Below are 18,852 nucleotides of genomic sequence, written 5' to 3' on the forward strand. Positions count from 1 at the left end.
TTACCTTTCCTTACTTTTATTAATAAGTTTCCTATTATTTTCTGTTTCTATTTCACGAAGAATCTTAATGATATATATATATATATATATATATATATATATATATATATATATACTTGTATATATATATATATCTATATATATATATCTTACTACAAAGAAATTTGTTAACGGCTGCCGATACAATTGCTTTATTATTGCGCGATGCGCATGTCCTAAATAAGATGCGTTCTATTTCATACATAATACGCATATTGTAGAAAACCCAGGAGATTGAGATTGCATTGGAATTTGATCGATCAAAGCAAAGTTTACTAAAATTAATATTGATTTTCTTTTCTTTTCATTAAACACCAATATCAGGATCACTTCGACCAACTCCGATTAACTTTAATCGACGTTAGTCCGTGGAATCTGTTGTTGACAAATGCGATTGGTCAATTCCAATGGACTAATCAGCGATTGAAGTTAATCCGAGTTGATCGAAGTCTCCTCAATCTGCATCAGGAAACGTGAAAATTACAAAAATGGTCAAATTACTAGAAACTAGTTGACCTACGAAATTATAAATAAATTAGTAAATATTTATACATTTTGTGATTTTTACTTGAACCTCGTTTCAAGATACAACAAGCTTCTATTCTTGAAAAGAAACGTTACATATACTATAGTACTTCCCTAATTTTTCGTACATGTTTCTTTGCAAAAATAACAAGTTATCGATTAGCAATTAACTTCCATCGTTCCGTCTGCAATTTAATAGCTTTGTTAGAATGCAGAATTAAAGCCTAAATCTACAATAAATCTACAATATTTTTTAAGCTTTAAGCCATAAGAAATGAACGAATCATAATTATTCTTCTCGCATTCAGCTGTAATTGGTCAGTTTCTTAAGACTTAAAACACCTATTGTAGATCTTTGGACTTGTAGAGTATAAAAATGTATAGTTCTGTCGCATACTTTGTTTTCGCGCCATTCTTTTTATCTCAACGGCGAAGACCAGCGCCAATCAAAGGAAAAAGAAGAAGAAGAAGGACCTTCGACGAAACACTCTTTTAGATGAATATGATCCAATCAGCGCTAAGAAAATTTTCAACTTGTAAATTAAACGTTCTGCTGAACGCAGCCATTAATTATCATCATTCCTTTTACTAAACTCTCGTGTCGAATCTGACACAACAGAAGAATTGTGAATTGTGCTTTTGTAAAAATGGAGTATGGCTATATAGGGGAAGTCCCAAAGTGAGTATCTTGTCAACAAGAATTGTTCGGATATACTCTTCTCCTAATCCTACATTCCATTTCCATTCAAATTTTGCTAACTGTCTAATCGAAGAATGAATCGAATGCTTCAAAGTATTTGTAGCTTCACATTAATTGTATTTTTAGTTTTGTTTTTTTTTTTAATTATAATAATAAAAATGTTTTATCTTCTTGAAATATAAAAGATGATGTAGAAATTCATAAGAAAGGGTCTCGAAAGAATAAACAGTTTATGTTAAATTCAGTTTTTGACTTTGTAAAGTTATGATAATAAAAATGTTTTGTTGTCTTTCAGGAATGTCAAAGTAGCGAAATAAAGCTTTTCAATAAACGATCTCAATTTGTTGAGTTCATTGAAATAAATTAGTTCTATATTTCACCTAACTTATTTGCACTAATTTGTATAATTATAAGAAAATGACAAAACTGTGCTAAGGATACATTTTTCATTATTAATATATTTCTAATAAAAAACAAAAGGTATAGATATTTGATTTTAGATAATCAAGAATCATTTTTCTAGATTTTTTTATAATTTACTCAAATATATGCATGTTTTATTAATACTTTAATTTATATATATATATAATATAATATGTAATATAAAAGTTTATTATTTATTGTGAATTAATCTATTTTTAGGAAACCATAGTTAAGTTTCTGATACAAATTGTGTATTTTGAAAGAATTGTTGATAGTTTGGATAAACAAAGATCTTTAGAATAAAATGAATTTTGAAAGTAAAGTACCGGATGATACCAATAATTTTTTTGAAGTAGAAACATTTTCTAATACAGAAAATTCTGATAGCGAGGAATTTAGGAAGGTGCAGTCAAGTTCTTTAACAGATTCACATAACTCGAAAAATGTAAATAATTATGATGTTACATCTGAGAGCAATGCCACTTTAAACAAAACAAGTCATATAGTCGAATTTAATAACCATATTGCATGCGAAACTGTTCAAAATGAGCAAGCAAATGAACCTGTAGAACTTTCTGCAGAGATTAAGATAACAACTAATAAATGTGACAAAACTAACTATATGCTAAAAGAAAAATTCTATTCTATCAGTTTAAATTTGGTTGATTTATCACAAGCTACTACCTCACAAGATAATAGTTCATTTCTTTCTTGTACTAACGAAGCAAACATATTGCACACAGATCGGAATAAAATCAAAAGAAGCTCGAAATGTCAAGTACAAATCAATAGCGACACATTAATAGAAAAATCGGATAGTTCGGATGAAGTTTTGAGTAAGCGACAAAAATTAAATGAAAATGTGTGCAATACCAGTGAAGGAAACTTAAATGATAATACAGTGACATTTCAAAGAAACACATTAATAGCGGAGCAGCAAAATTATTATTTGATAAATGAGTCACCTAAGAACGAATCATCGAATACAAATTTAGGAACAGGATCAGAAACTGCTAATAATTACCAATCTAATCCATATATACATGAAGGTATTTTTATATTAGGTGTTGGAATTAATTCGTAGCGTTTTACAAGTGATGGGAAGTACTTTCATTAATGTATTTTTTTAATGCTCATGTGAAATAAATAACATTCTTTTTTAAAAAACGCTACGAATTAATTCCAACACCTAATACTTTTTTAAATATTTGCATTATTTGGTAAGATATAAAAGTTTGAATTTTGAACACAGATAACTGGGATGAATGGGAAGCTATTAATGAGGATGAAGGGAAGAAAAATGAAGAAGATGATGATGAAGAAGAAGATAAGGATGAAGATGAAAACAATAAAAAAGTAGCTGATTACCAAGAAATAAAAAAAAAATTTCCTAATTGGCATATTGTACCGGAAGTGATAAGTCGCCAAATAGGTAGCAATCCATTATTCGATAGACGGTTCTATAGTTCTTTATATGCAGTAGAGCAATTCCAACTTATGTATAAACTTTATCCAGCCATATCGGTAAATTATTCACCTTGTAAATGTTGTACATTGAATTACACAGATTTAGACATTGTATTGAAAGTATCACTAAGTTATTCTCATTATTTAATAGTATACATTGACATTTGATTATTATTTATAGAATGTTGAATCGATAGATATCTTAAATTTCAATCACAAAGGAAATTTAATAATGTGTGCCATTTGTGATGAGATTTCTATTTGGGATTGGGTTACAGGGAAAAAAAACTGCAGCTTTACAAATGATAATAATGTATTACATGTATGTATTTATAATTAATTATAGCATTTTGCGATTAAAGTATTGTATAATAGTTATTTTGATGTAATTATATTAAAAGAACATTTTTATTAATCTTTTTCAAGGATACATTTCAAAATGTCCTCTCTGAGGAATATTTTACTCGAAATATACATATAATTTACGTAACATATACTGCAAATATATAGTTGAGTAAAATCTTTTTCGATGGAGGACGTTTTGGAACGTAGCCTTAATTTTCCTAATTTATAATTGTACGAGTTTAGGCCAAATGGCTGCTGTTGGATAATTTGATGGTTTTTTGTGGTGAAGATGGTCAGATATGTTTGTTGAATCTTGAAAGAAACATGTCGGAGAAATTGGTGACGTACGATGGAAGGTTATATAAATTTGCTGTGCATCCTGAAACACCTTATGTAATCCTTGCAGCTGGAATTAACTCAAAAGTGTTATCCATAGATATCCGGGAAAGCAAACCAAAAGAGTGAATAATCGCAATTAAAAAGTTCAAATATATATTGTATTTATATTTTTGTATGTGCTTTATATTTACATCTTAGAGTGTATATCTACTGTATTAATTTTTTATATCATTTCAATTATGATTGATACTCAAGATTATTTGATTTCAATAACTGCTGAATTGATAAAGTTACAATTGGTAGGCTCAATTAATATATATATATATATATATATATATATATCTTGGGTTCCAGTTATATGATAAAAGTGGTTTTTTTTATTTTTCCTTATTATAATACTCTTTTATAATAAATCCTCTATAACATATATAATTTTTTTTGTTCATAGGTTACTTTTAATAGAGGAAAATTCGTTAAAAACAGTATTATACAGTATAGATTCTAATCCTTCAAATAGTAATGAATTTTGCATCGCTGGTCAGTCCTACTGTGTCATGATATACGATCGGCGAAAAGTTTCAAAACCGCTTTGTAAATTATGGCCTAATTATATAGTACGTTTTATATTAAGTCTTTTACTAAAAAAGTTTATAATGAAAGCAATTTGTTATTACATATGTTTGTTTACTTATATATATAATATAAATGTTTTAGGGAAATAATCAAAATGATGTACATGTAATGTCTGCTATGTATAATTATAACGGAACAGAAATTCTTGCTTCATATAATAATAAGAATTTATTTCTATTTAATAGATTAATAACGTCATCAGGTGGAGATTACGGTCATATGTATCAGAATATGTATAGATCATCGAGTAGGTTATACATAAAATGCAATAACATTATTTTACAATTATATTATTTTTTATTCACGATCACTATAAATCTTTTTAATTCTTAAACGTTTTTCTTTATGCACGTTTAAAGAGAGAAAAACTGTGATATAATATACAAAAACATTCGGTAATACACTTTCTATTGTAATTAATTTCCATGTGTGTTGCTAATAAGAGATTTCTTTTAAAAAATCTTTTTATAGAAATGTCTCTTTTAGAATTTGTTATAATTGAGAGAAGCGATGCTTTAAATAATTCCGATTTATTAATATTTAATTAATTACTCATTTTGTTAATATTTAATTAATATTTAATTCATTACTCTTTTTGTTGGTTGATTACAGTATTTATAGGTAATTTTTTCGGACCTAAAAGCGAATATGTTGTAGCTGGATCCAATAATAATATATTTATTTGGGAAAAAAATTCGGAATCTATCATACAATATATGACAGGAGATAGAGAATCCGTAAGTTTTTCTATTTCATAAATTTAATGTAAATAAATTTTTCTTATTTTTTAGTATGAACGAAAAAATAGCGACTTTTTAAAATTTAATTTATAGGTAAATTACTTGGAGGGTCATCCGCATATTCCCATTCTTGCGACAAGCGGACGTGATAACAATGTTAAACTATGGGTGCCTTCGAAAGGAAAACTTTCGGTAATATTGCGGTCATTTGGAAACGTATGTAAAAATTATTTCTTTATATAATCTCTTCTATTTTTCTTGTTATCTTAAGGATGTGTCATTTAAGCACTATTTTTGATATCACATTCTTGATAAAAGCAGTATAGTGGAACGCAGTAGACTAATCGCATCGAATGCGTAATTCATACGTTTCCTTTTTTTCCACAACAATATATTAAGTTCCACGCGAGAAATAAGGAGGAAAATAATAATTTCTTCCTCTAATTATTTGACTGGGCTCTACGGAGACAATTATCTGTCATAGAGAGAGAAAAAGAGAGAGGGGGGAAGGGAGAGAGAGAGAGAGAGAGAGAGAGAGTGGCGGGGAGGAAAAGGAAAGAGAGAAGAGGGGAGGGGGGTGAAATTGACTATACACACACTATCATGTTTTTTCTAACATACTATCATGTTTCTTCTAGTTTTATGAGGACGAATTACATTACGAATCAAATTCAAATCTAGACGAAGATGATATCAACGACATCCATACCGATGATGAGAATAGTTTCAGTAGCTCCACGGCGGAGTTTATCGAGGATAATTTATCCGAATGCGGCGACGTTGAAAGAATACAGTGTGCTTCATCTTAAAATTGTTGCTTAAATTAACGCGATTTAATATTGCTATAAGAGTTATTAATGTACGAAGCGTATCTTTTTATATTAGAAAGGACAAATGGCAAATATAAATGCAGAGTGATAATAGATGCACAATTAAAATTGTAACCAATTAATTAATTAGAAATAGAAACATAAATCATTTAATAATAGATATATTCGCGCATTAGTTACCGTGCTTTACTCTTGTGTTCCATTTTTCATTTATTAATGTTTAATTAATATCGTAAGAGTCGTATATAACTTATTGCATTTTTTTATATTAATCGTTTCACAATTGTAATAAATTTTACTGTATAACTTCACGTAGTGAAATGTATATAATAATATTTTTCGCCGCAACGTATCGAAGACGCTTTGCATTTTAGTTATAATTGATCTTTTATATCGGCTGAAAATAATCAGTATATATATTTTGAATTATAATTAGTTGATTTACTGTATTGTTATTTTTTAATGTATGCGTTGAATAAAATAAAATTAATTAATAAAGAATAAGCGAAAGAATAGAAAGAACATTAAAACAATAGCGATTTTTATCTTGTTGATCTATATTCAAGGACCTTTTGTCGTTTGAAGTGGCACTATATTATTAAAATTTAGAAATGAAATATTGTGACGAAACTTCGCAAACTCGCATATATATATATATATTTTTTTTTTAATGTATATATTTTCAACATCGTGATTTAGCATGGACTCGCACCACATTTATTTTCAACACTGCGATTTTATCGTCAGTGCATAGCTATGTAGTACCCCTAACGCATGCGCAGTTTGTTATATTGACGATATAACAGATTTCTTAACCTTAATGACAAACTTAAAATTTCTACTATCTTCTACGATTAATATTTTGGTCCACGAGGAAGAGCGACACTCTTTTCGGTCATATTTCTTCGTTTCAGACAAAAATGCGTAGACTAAATGTAATTTCTTCAATTTTTTTAAGTTGATTAATTAAACTGAATAATTATCCGAATTATGATGGATTACTTAAAAAAACCGGCATTTGTGGTGGGAGAAATAAACGAAGATATTAATCTGTCATTGCCACCTTCTTCCGGGGAAGAGTACATCAAACGAGTAGTGTAAGTTGGCATTTTTTTTCAGCTACTCTTTTTTTTTCATTTTCTTAAATTTTTCAATTTAAACCACCTGCATATTTGTTCTGTTTTATTGCAGAATAGAAGCCAGACAATGTGCGGATGTAGTGGTGGCTAATTTAGATCCCTCATGTGTGAAGGAGCCTACAAAAGCGTATGTGGAGACTGTAAGTTAATTTCTGTAAATCGTGTCATAAATTTCGCAATCATGGAATGAATATGACTATAAAAGTTAGCAGGATGCGTTCAAGCACCAGTAAATCTCAAGCCAACCGTGGAATGGCAACAATATCAGGTTGCAGACTTTTCCAAGTTAAGACTGTATATCAGCCAATTGAAAGATGAGATATTAATAGGCAAGCGCAAGTGGAAACCACCTGACATTCATTTGGTATATACAAGTCTTATAAAATACTTATCTAAAATTTGAGAAAATTATGAGTTATATTAATTTTTCTTCGATATTACAGCCAGACATAGATGATCAGAATGCTTGGATCAGCTTCTGTTTAGGTGGTGAAGAAAAAATTGAACCAACACTGAATACTCTGTTTTGCTTTAGTCAGTCTGATGTAGAACAGGTACTAGAATATCTGGTGCAATTCGTGGAAACTGAAAGAAAAGTTGAATATAAAATAGGCCAGTGGATCTATACGTTACTTGTGATTTTGGAGCAACCATTGCAGCCTGATACTTGTTCCTGCCTGCGCTCATTGGCTCGAGCATGTTCCGTCATTCGTGCCGATACTGTAATGTTCATTATTTGATCAAGCTAATTCAATATCATAACATATTGCAATTAATCATCAACGCTATTTATGTCATACTATCCTTGTTTCACGTTTAATGGACGATGAAAATAGAATGACACAAATAGTGTTAATAGCGTCTGCCTGAACCCAGCCTAAATCAACCAATATTGTTCTATACCTCAGAAAACGAAAAGAGAAAAGGATCAACAAGTTTAACTTGATTGCTTTTCAATTCATACAATATTCATTTCTCACAAAAAGAGCAATTGTGTAAAAATTTCAAGATTGAATATCTCGATAAGATGTGAAAGATATGCCTTTTAAGCAAATAAAAAAATCAAATATTTTTTTCTTAACGCTAATTATGTCATTTATTTAATATAAAAAAATTTATTATCTAAAAATATAAGATTTATATATAGTTATATTTGATCCTGAAGGCATAGAAAAAGTACGAGTCAATGTTTCTTTTCTAAGAATAGCAAATGATAACATAACAGAACATATTGGTTCTTTAGGTCAAATATATTGGTTCTAAAGCATCAATTTATAAATTTTACAAAGAAAAGTTCAGTTAGAATTTATTGTTAGCGGGTGATCTATCGCTACAAAATAATACGGAGAAAAGAAGGGACAAAAAGAAAACGCCGAATTTCTATTAACAAAACATTTTTATTGCATATAACTTCCTGTTTCCTCTACTTACTGTTGCTATGTCATTCCCGATATTAGAAAAAGGTTCAGGCGATAATAAAAACTCGCGTTTGTCGGGTTACAAAAGATTGAGAAAATAAGAGACTGAACTTTTCTTCTATGCCTAAACTAACTCGTGGTCTTGTTAATATCTACAAAAGTTCACGTCAGAATTTACTAACGTTGTCTTTAAAATCTCGCTATTTCTTTTTTGTGTTTTTTTTTTTAGAGAGAATTGGATGCGCAGGAATTGGGAGCGCTGAACTTGTTCATCTGTCTAGTAGCGAGATATTTTCGTCAATTAGACTTGGCAGATCCTTGACAATTTCCTATTGTGCATATAATTATTTATGACGCGACATGATATATGTCTGTGTACATACAGCGATTTTTAATAAACTTCACATAAGATTATCCTTAGATTCCAAACGTAGTAAATAGTACATTAAGTTTCAAGTCTTGCTTAGTCAGTATGATCGCGCTTTAAATACACAATACCAATTATTAAAGGATTCGATATATAATATAAGGCAATGCTTCAATTAAATAAACTCGTATTACAATAATCAATTGGTAAGCGAAAATTGGATAATCTTGAGTGATCCTTAAGCTACGTTCTCTTGGTCCTGGAGTAACGCAGTGGCTAGTCTCTCTAGATCATCGTAACTAAGATTATTCACTTTATTTTTCAAGTCCTTTATCAGCTCATTGACTATGGACTCTGTCTCGGATACTGTATAATAATGCCTAAGCACCCGTGAGACCTCTTCTCTTAGCAGATGGATACCGGCTTTCTGTTGGGGCAAAGATCTCGCCTCGCTGGAGCCTTCCTCTGCCTTCTTGATCACCAAAAGATTTAACTTACTGCCATCTTTGATTCCCGGATAAAAACTTAGCGGATTTTCATCTGAAGATAATAAACAAAATATTTGTAACAAAAAATCATTACGATATACAATGCTAGATGAGGAATGCTTTCCATTTAGTGACACGAGTCGATATAAACGTCATTCTATCTTTTTTAATTTTTCATGAGCAACAAATAAAGAATATTTGTGCCTCTAAATGAAAAGCTTCTGAGATCGAGTATTCTTACCCGCTAAAGTCTTGCCAGTGAGTAATAATCTCTGCTGTGGTACATCGATGCCCAAGAGATCGCTCACTTTGTGCTTTAACTCCAACACTGTTTCTGACGGCAATATCTAAAATCATACGACGCGACATAACGACATGAAAGTAATTTCTACGAAAACATTCTTGAGATGTTTGGAGAAAAAAAAAATTGTTGACGTCAGAAGGATGCTCGTTCGAGCGGACTATAACCTTAATTTTTTACTTTAACGGACGTTCGAGCACGTGAATTCATTTAAGATAATGACAATCGTTAGCTTGACTCCGATTTTTAGTATTGGTCTGCGATGGAATTCAGATCACGAGAGGAAGTCGCGGATGCTTTCGCGAAAAAACAAGGGAGCGGCGCGACAGCCATGCCGTACTCACGTCAACGACGCACTCTTTCCCTTGCAGCTTCTTCACGATCACTTTCATGATGAGCGGCCGATGAGGATTGCGGAGACGGAATTGTTTGATCGTGGGACGCACAAACGCGTGTGGGGCACGCAGCGAGATCAGGTTTCTCGAAATAGTGGTGTCTCTGACTCTGACTGGACTGACAAAAGCTGGCGCATCTTATGCGCCGGAGAGGTTATATTTTGCGTTCGCACGATTCACGACACAGCGTCATCAGCGTCATCGACTATTCACTCCTCTTCTCTTTCTTCTCCCTCGGGATTTTCGGGAATAACGACACACGGGAATATCGATATACTGATCTGCCTGTCCGAGCGGATATCGATAGTAAAAGCGATGCCTCGTAACAATTCCTCCAATCGTCAGAGCACTTCACGCAATTGTAGAGTAGGTGAACGTACTTAGCACGGAACAGAATCAAAAATATGTGTTATCCGCTGGAAATATTCTATGTAGTTCGGATTTTGTGCAAGTGGAGGCGCTATTGGAGTTCAGTAGTGGCATCTAAAATGCAGGCACATTCTTCTATCAAAAAGCCATGGTTGTCTGTTAATTAACCTAACCTAATTTGACCGACCCGGTTACGGTTACAAAGCTTATAAAGCGAGATAGATTAGAATGCGGTGATACGTATCCATATGTTTGAAAATACGATCTCTACATTGAAAAATGTGCACTTTGCGATTGAAGATTGTACAATAACATTGATTGTATAACCTTTGTCTAATTAAAATCTCGTGCTCCTCGATAATACTCTTCCGAATTTCTCCAAATGTTCCGAAAATTTAACCTTCAAAATTGTGGCCTGAAAAAATAAATATGTTAAAATGTTTAATTAAAAGGAACGAGATACTCGATCAGCAAAGAGGTTATAATTTAACGCGAATTACTTGTATGAATTATTTTTTCATGATTTTTCGTTACTTAATATAATATTTAAATACTTATTACTATTTATAGCCCGCAAAAATTGACGTGTACCATGGGGGAGATAAACGTGTCTTTTCAAATTGACACTGACAATCGCGAGAATTTCTCATCTGCCATTTCGTTCCATACTTTTAAGAAGCAAAGAGACGCTTTTTACGATATTCTTAGAATTTGGGAGGAAAATCATTTGGTGCCAGGATGGGTGTTCCAAATTGCACTGGGTGGCAAGATAAGAAGCATGTTGACGATGCACAATGACTGTACTAATTATTATCACATTGCTAGGTTATTTAAATCGCAATTGTTAATATCGTGTATACAGAATAGACATCAGGTAAGCTCAAAACTATTAACATGCTTTGTTATATCGCTATAAAAAGAATATTCTCAATAACGAAGCAATCGTATTATTATGAATTGTAGGATGATGTAGTGGATGACGAGAGCTTGAATTTCTTGAAAGCTTTAAAACATGTTAATCCTGAAAAATTAACGCAACTCAGCAAGAGATTTGTGACTCCCTTACCATCGCAGAGTCAGAGTGTTGGTCCTTCGTTTCCTGGCATGCAGGAATTTTTTAAAGATTTTATATTGCATGCATTTAATCCGATATTTTATACATATTTGGAGAATTGTTTTGTACATGAAATAATGGAATTGAACGATACTCAGTTTGCTAATAGTGAAATAGAAGACTCAGGTACAGTTTTTATTATTTTAATGATTTCATGACTGTTTATATTCTATTTAAAATTTTAGGAAAACTATTTGTTTCTGGATTTTTCATTTTGCAGAAACAATGGTTGATGATCAAACGCAACAGAATTTTATTACTTGTTTAGCCAGCTTGAGGCTTCTTGCGAAGGTATTAGGTCTTTTAGTATCATTACCATATAGGTCTGAATCAAATACTACTAAAGAGATTATAATGACACAAATAGAGATAAGAAGTAAGGTACGTAACATAAAAATTCAAATATTAAAAGCTGTCAAATTCTTTTTAAGTAATCTTTTCAATTGTTTTATTAGATATTACCATCATTAAATTTACAAGTTTGTCTTCAGAATGCCATAATCGAAGGCAAACTGTCACTGACGATACCTTGGATAGTTAAATATCTAGCTATGATGGATATTGTATCGCTTCGGCTGCCATATTATAAGCAAATCTTGGAACTATTGTATTATATTTATCATGCTATAAATCAGACCGATCTTACTACCCCCGATTGTCTTATTTCTCAACAATCGGCTATGCTGCTTAAATCCAGCCTATGTTGGTTGTTTGAGCTATCAAACTTTCCCAGAGATTTCTATATTGTCTGGCAAAAGACTTGTAAAATCAAGGAACTAAAGAGTCTCAAACAGATGGAAAAATTTTTCGAAAAGAGAAAAAACTCACATTCCGTCGATTGTGTGATTCCTGTTAAAAGTAATCTTGACAAATTAGATATAATTACTGATCGAACGATGCGTATGTGCTGTCCGCGAATGGAATCGACTTTCTCTGTGTTTCATGGAAATGGGACGAATTTGAATATTAATTCTAATAAGCATATTACACCTGTTACTAGTCAACTACGTAGATTAGGAGGCACTACTCGTGCAAAACACTTGGAGGTATTTTTTATTCAATATATTTATATTTCTAATATTGCTCTATGTTACTGTACACTTAATAAATTTCTGTTATGGCAGTTACAATTGGAAGAAGCCTTTTTCCATGGTCAACCAGCTTCTACTCGGAAGACTGTTGATTTTGTTTCCGAAAGAGTTGCGTCAACTTGCGTGAAACATATATGCAACACCTTATTGACTTCATCGCGAGAAGCAAACTTAAATTCTTTCAGAAAGATTCTGAAACACAAGCATATCGAGAAGGACTCCGATGAACAGAGTGAATTGTCAAAAAATTACTTCAACGAATTTAAGGTAATATCTTTACGCGATTGTAAAGAAAATTTCATGTTATATGAAAAAGGATTAAGTTTAAATAGTTTGGTGTTTAGGCTTTACTTGTAAGTGACATGAATACATTGGCCAACAACGCGTCGAGAGAATTGAAGGATCAGTGTGAGAAAACAATCCTAGCAATTTGCGAAACGCGAGTCGCGGCATCGATAGAATCTTTATTAGCAGAAGATTCTTTAACGGCAGTCAAAGAAATGTGCATTAAGATTGCAACTAGAATGGCGATGGAACGAATAAATCAGTGGATTCAGTCGCATATTGCCGGTGATTCTTTGTTTATAAAGGATATGGAACTTGAGATTAATAGGTTCTTTCGAAACAATAGTCCTGTGCATTCCAAGCAGGAAAAATATCACAATATGGATGCTCCTAATCCTACTACTATGATGGACGAGCTTCGAGTAAGAATATAATAACACAAACTTGATTTATTAAAGAGTTTAATAATTAAAATTCGGATACATACATTGACGCGTTAGGTGTATAATTTTTAAAACAAAAACATTAATTTTTATTGTTTCTAAAATTAATGATTTTAAGCTATTAATATTTAGACATATTTCTACTTGTTTTTGTTTATAGGGATTAATATGGCATATGTTGGATAACAATGGTATAGGATTGACTATTTCGTCTGTATTGGATACTGTAGATAAACTGTACCAATCATTCAATCAAAGAGATGATTTATTACCAGGACCACAGAAAGTTTTGTGTTATCTTAGTATAGATTTTGCGCTATTTTTAGGTATGTTTGATAATACTGAAATCTCAAGAGTGTGATAAAATTATAATTATGATATTTTACATTTTTAGTGGCATATAGAACGGATCTCTTTACGCGAGAAGTCCAGGACAAATTGATTAAAGTATGGTTGTCGGATAGTTTAAGAAATGACGAAGATGATTCACCTATGCATAGAATACTGTGTTCTAGAAATATTATGTTGTTAATGCAACGACAAAACGACGCTTTATGGCCAATTTTTGGCAAATTTCTAAAAAGATTATTAGAAACAAAGATACTCAATGGAGATAGTCTGAGCGATCAATGTGTAGCTTTATTTAGACAAGACTGGCCTGTGGTAAGTTTAAATGCGATATAATCCGAATTATTTGAAATAAAATAATGGAATTAATAAATATTTATGTATTATTACTTTCTATAATTTTAGTATTAAACAAATAATATAAAATTAAAAAAGATTTTTTTTAATGATGAAAAATAAGAGATGTAATATATACATGTAATTGGACGAAATATTTTCACAAAGTATTTTTAGTGACTTTTTAGTATCCGAGTTGCTTTAAATTCCTGATGTTGATTAGATCATATATCTATTGTTAACATCGATTTTATTATCCACAGCCTTTGTTAAAACTTTTATCGAAGTGCCTGTCCGAGGCTATTGAGGGCTACAAAGCCAATGATGAAGCGACAGAGAAAGTCAAGTACTTCCTTGGCTGGATAGCTGAAACATATCACGAGATTGAATTTTGTGACGATGATGAACTATAGACTGATGCATAGTTAACGTAGGTATAGTTAACGATACTGCGATAATTGGAAAGTATGACTTTGTTGAGATGAATTTCTGTAAATATAATTATTATCTTATGTATATATAAATATATTTGCGTATATTGTTGTATATTACAAATATGAAGCATTTTTGTTTTGTATACATAACGAAAATGCATACGTATGATTCGTTTTGGATATGTATATGAACAAGTATTTTATGAGTAGGAAAATAAATTTTAACTTTTTGTATGTGACGGTAATTGAAAAAAAATACACTATATATATTTTATAATCAACGTTCACATCAATAACATTTCTTCACGTTTCCGTATTTCCTATATTTTCATTTATACGTGTACGCGAGCACTCCTTACTATGCGATTGTAACCCTCTTTTGTCCTTCACAAATTAGATTATCCACTTCACTCCGTTCCCGCAACTCCGAATGCCGGACTATTGCTCCATCCCATACAATGAAATCAGATTATCGTACCTTCAGACTCGACAGTACTTGTGTAATGAGATACACGTTACCGAAGTCACGCTCTGTTGTCAAATATACGTAAGTAAATTATTGGAAAGTTATTTAACTTGAATCTTTATTTTTTTCTGCGTGGATCATATTATTTTAAAGAAATAAAATATTAACAACTAATTAATATTAATCTTAAGCGAGGCAATTTGGAGTTCATCTATCATTTAAGTTGATGAACTCTCGCTGAGTGGATCTTTCTCTTGTCTACTAATTTATAAATAAACAAATTGCTCCGCTTTAACGAGAACCGCGTTTCGTTTCAATTAATATGTACTTGACTATAAGATATGATAATAGCTTTTTAAAAAATCATGTTTTGACACGCGTTACAACTTGGAATGTCCGTATCTTTAGATTCACCCCGAGGGTGCTTTTCTATTTTGGTGAGGTAATACAATGCACATCGTTATTATTGTCAGGCTCACGTTGCTACAGTTGGAGTGTCACAAATGACTATAAATCTTGTAGAGTATTGTTAATGTGAGACCCTTTATACAACTAAGATTAATGATTATTTTATTCTAGTATAGACGTTATTAATCATAAATTGTTATGTTGTAGAAAAATCAGAACATGAATAATTTATTTCTACAATATAATAATTTATAATTGTTTATCTAAACGTAACAAGTGAAATGTGTTTTAATGCCAATGCTAATTGAAACTAGTATCTAATTCCTATTTGCGCAAAGGATGGATATCAACGGGTCGATAGTCTTCAAAGACCTATCTTTTTGAACAGTTCTGTTACAGCCGGGCATATTGTCCTGGCGGAACGAGGATAGTCCTTTTGTCCTTTCGAAATTAGGTCGTCCATTACCATAACTCTCAATGATTGTCCACCTCGTCCGATGACGGTATCTTGGTTACGAGCGAATGACTGAAAATTTTCCGTTCTCGTGAATGACAGGCAGACATTTCTTTTAAATCGTTAACGATCTATTGATTTATTGAGTTATTTATTCGATTTATCTCGTGCTAAAAAAAGTATGACATTAATATTAATTGTACTACTAAAAAGAAAAATCTCGTAGAATATTTTTTTCGTAGAATTTCATTCAATAAATACGTACATTATATTTGATTGCTTAAATATAATCAATGATTCTTAATTTTATTATACTGGGTAATTATTTAAAAAAATTTTATTTAAAAAAAATTTTATTAAAAAAAAACACGAACATGTTATTTATTTATGTATTTATTTTTTATAACTATCATTCATTTTATTGAAAAATAATATTATGTGTACAATATATTAACAAAGCATTAGTTCTATTCTTTACTTTCAAGTTATTAAAAATATCTTCGATTATTGGATTTAAAGATCGATTAGTCTGAAGTTGCGTCGTGAAATTTCATTTAAATTAATATGAAATTTTGAGAAGGAATACTTATGATTTTCATTTGTAACATGTCGATGAGTTATTTTGCATGCAAGAAATATTGTTATTGCCATATTGCGCCACGTGGTATTCAGAAACTTTTCGTGCCATAAATCCACGCGCGATATAATTTTACGTGATTTTTCGAGCGTGGACACGCGACCTGTTTTCAACACATCCGTTTGTTTTTCTCTTTTTCATTCACCGTAACTGCAGTACGAGATCTGTCACAAATCCGATATGAGAAAAATATTCAATCCGATTGTGAAGGCAAACCCGGATATGTTCAAGAACTTATAAAAAAATATTGCCAAAATATTTTGTATATTATACCATTTAAATTTTTCTTGAGCAAACAAGATAAAAGTTTTAATGATATCTTATTAATGTCAAAGACATGTGATTAAGACGTTATCTTGGTATTAGTTTATAATAAAACTTTTTAAATTTATAAGAATCTTAATAAAACTTTTTAAATACAAATTTTTTTTATAAGAATGCTTTTTGCATTTACTATATTTTTGCAAGTTAATACAATTAAGTAAAAGATATATCTCTAAAATTTCTATCAACATATTCAATATGTTTTGGTGAGGGACTTAAAATCTGAACTCAATTACAATGAAGAAATCAACTAAAAACAATGAAAAAAACATCTGGTTGATTTAGGTAACATGGATTAATAAAAGAAACAATCTCTGTGCTCCGTAATATTTTTGTAAGCGCACTGCCTAATACATTTCTTGAAATAATTCAATTATACCGTCGCGAGAGAAATAAGTAATTTTCAAGACAAGCGCGGTACATAATCGAGCGGAATTTCTCGGTTCCCCTAGAGATTGGGCAAACTTCACGCCGTACGGCGCGCGTACATGCGCGGCGCAGTTCCGCGCGCGCGTTCGCGGAGCGCGAACGAGTTCCTCGCAGTCGTGATCCGCGGTCCGTCGCGTTCGCATTTGTGTCCGGGTTTCCCGTCCGCGATCTATCGGACGATGGTACGACTGATCCCGGTTGATTCGCCCGCGAATTAATCCGTCGTCCGATTTTTATTTCACTCGCCGTCGTATCGCGATGCTGAGTTGAGTTAAGTTAGCTGTCGATCAAAGCCGTTTCTCGCGGCGCGATTCCGATTTACCGGAAAGACAGACCGCTTTCGACAGGTGGCGAATGACTGATAAACGAAGATAAGAGTCGGGAATCTTGATGGTTGCTGAAGGACGAAACGGAAGACACGGTAAAAATCTCATTGCTCTTTCCGCGTGATTTATTGACGTGAAAATAAAATTGAATACATTAATTAGCTTGTATGTAGCCGCATTTAACAATAAACCCCGTGTATTAATGTAAATTTATCTTTCGTTCGAGTGAACATTCGATCTCGTCGAATGAGAAATACGAAAATCTCGTCAAGTCCTTCGAATATCTCGATAGATTTTGTTAACATCTCATTCGCTTTATTTGAATCGATACTTCGATAATTTGAATTTGATCGTAACGAAAATAATTCCCCCCACTTGAGATGCGTTCCAAAACATAACTATATAATTTCGAAACGTTCTCTCCGATGAAAATTTTACTCGAAATATATGGTACACATAACGTATACTTAAATCGAGTAAAAATTTTTTCGGAGAGAATGTTCTAGAATGTAACCGAAAACTCTGGTAGTGACGTGAACTTAGTTACGTTTCAGAACGCGTACCCTTATTAAACGATATATCGCAACCTGTTATTCTTACAAACTCGATCGACGCCATATTAAATAAAATTATAGAGTCACTAAAGTGATCCGTTTTCTTATCAACTTTATCATTTTGCAAAATTTTTGCAGACATGACCGACAACGTGCATCAGAACTTGTTGGCGTAAGGAACGCCGCGACTCTCGGAGGCAGAAGCGCGAAAGAAACGCGATGAATTCGAATGCGCAGCAGAGCGTCGGTCGTATCAAGGAGTGATAACGATCAGGGTGAGCATTTCCCGTTCGACGTGCCGGCCGGTGCCGGTCTCGCGGAACACGCGAAGCAGCCGTTTTGCGCCATCACGTGACTCCTGCCGCGCTCGTCACATGGATCGTCACTGCGAAACATGAGCGACGGAGTTGTCTGCTGATCCGTTGATCCTGCCATTTTGTCGACGCGTCTCTGCCAAGAGTGCGAAGTAAGTCTGACTCATCTGGAAAAAACGCTGGATCAGTTCTTATTTTAAGATCGTCTTAAGTAATAAACAATAAAAATCAATTTTGTGAGAAAATACACAGCATTAAGCATCTTTACATCTTTATAATTTTATTCATACATGTAGTTGTTTCAAGTATTTTTCTTCAAGTATTTTTATCTTAAGCACTGTTTTAAGATAAATATATGTTTATACTAATTC

The 18,852-nt window shown here is 32.0% G+C and overlaps 5 protein-coding genes across 6 annotated transcripts in view; 4 read left to right on the forward strand and 1 right to left on the reverse strand.

Annotated features, from left to right (window-relative positions):
- Positions 1–1,211: 1,211 nt before the first annotated feature.
- LOC105153551 (DDB1- and CUL4-associated factor 8) lies at positions 1,212–6,655 on the forward strand. The gene is made up of 10 exons (XM_011068462.2): positions 1,212–1,243; positions 2,075–2,736; positions 2,940–3,211; positions 3,336–3,476; positions 3,743–3,960; positions 4,287–4,452; positions 4,553–4,718; positions 5,084–5,208; positions 5,305–5,427; positions 5,850–6,655. Exons 1-10 carry the CDS (start codon positions 1,212–1,214, stop codon positions 6,018–6,020), a joined length of 2,076 nt encoding a protein of 691 aa, XP_011066764.2. The 3' UTR covers positions 6,021–6,655.
- Positions 6,656–6,820: 165 nt separating this feature from the next.
- Positions 6,821–9,018, forward strand: Gem2 (Gemin 2). Its single transcript, XM_011068482.2, has 5 exons — positions 6,821–7,138; positions 7,233–7,320; positions 7,386–7,544; positions 7,624–7,902; positions 8,828–9,018. The coding sequence occupies exons 1-5, from the start codon at positions 7,032–7,034 to the stop codon at positions 8,918–8,920; spliced, it is 726 nt and encodes a 241-aa protein (XP_011066784.1). The 5' UTR covers positions 6,821–7,031; the 3' UTR covers positions 8,921–9,018.
- LOC105154209 (ubiquitin-like protein 4A) lies at positions 8,558–10,499 on the reverse strand. Its single transcript, XM_087407949.1, has 3 exons — positions 10,099–10,499; positions 9,695–9,800; positions 8,558–9,505 (listed from the first exon to the last, which is right to left on the reverse strand). The coding sequence occupies exons 1-3, from the start codon at positions 10,144–10,146 to the stop codon at positions 9,204–9,206; spliced, it is 456 nt and encodes a 151-aa protein (XP_087264075.1). The 5' UTR covers positions 10,147–10,499; the 3' UTR covers positions 8,558–9,203.
- A 150-nt stretch (positions 10,500–10,649) lies between these two features.
- On the forward strand, positions 10,650–14,846 carry dlt (codanin-1 like protein dlt). Of its 2 annotated transcripts, none has more exons than XM_011068516.2 (10): positions 10,650–11,020; positions 11,089–11,392; positions 11,482–11,758; positions 11,853–12,013; positions 12,088–12,678; positions 12,757–12,990; positions 13,068–13,430; positions 13,612–13,777; positions 13,846–14,114; positions 14,399–14,846. In XM_011068516.2, exons 2-10 carry the CDS (start codon positions 11,111–11,113, stop codon positions 14,546–14,548), a joined length of 2,493 nt encoding a protein of 830 aa, XP_011066818.2. In that variant the 5' UTR covers positions 10,650–11,020; positions 11,089–11,110; the 3' UTR covers positions 14,549–14,846. The 2 variants fall into 2 exon arrangements, with proteins under 2 accessions (XP_011066818.2, XP_011066807.2); XM_011068505.2 differs by having other exon boundaries at positions 10,650–10,996.
- Positions 14,847–17,346: 2,500 nt separating this feature from the next.
- Positions 17,347–18,852, forward strand: part of LOC105153576 (cadherin EGF LAG seven-pass G-type receptor 1) — a 73,808-nt gene continuing 72,302 nt past the window's right edge. The window contains exons 1-2 of the mRNA XM_011068492.2: positions 17,347–17,708; positions 18,306–18,633. The gene's annotated coding sequence lies outside the window, so the exon portion shown is untranslated. The remainder of the gene's footprint in view (positions 17,709–18,305; positions 18,634–18,852) is intronic.

The sequence above is a fragment of the Acromyrmex echinatior genome, chromosome 7 (genome assembly GCF_024713525.1).
Source record: "Acromyrmex echinatior isolate Ae372 chromosome 7, ASM2471352v2, whole genome shotgun sequence".
NCBI lineage: Eukaryota > Metazoa > Arthropoda > Insecta > Hymenoptera > Formicidae > Acromyrmex > Acromyrmex echinatior.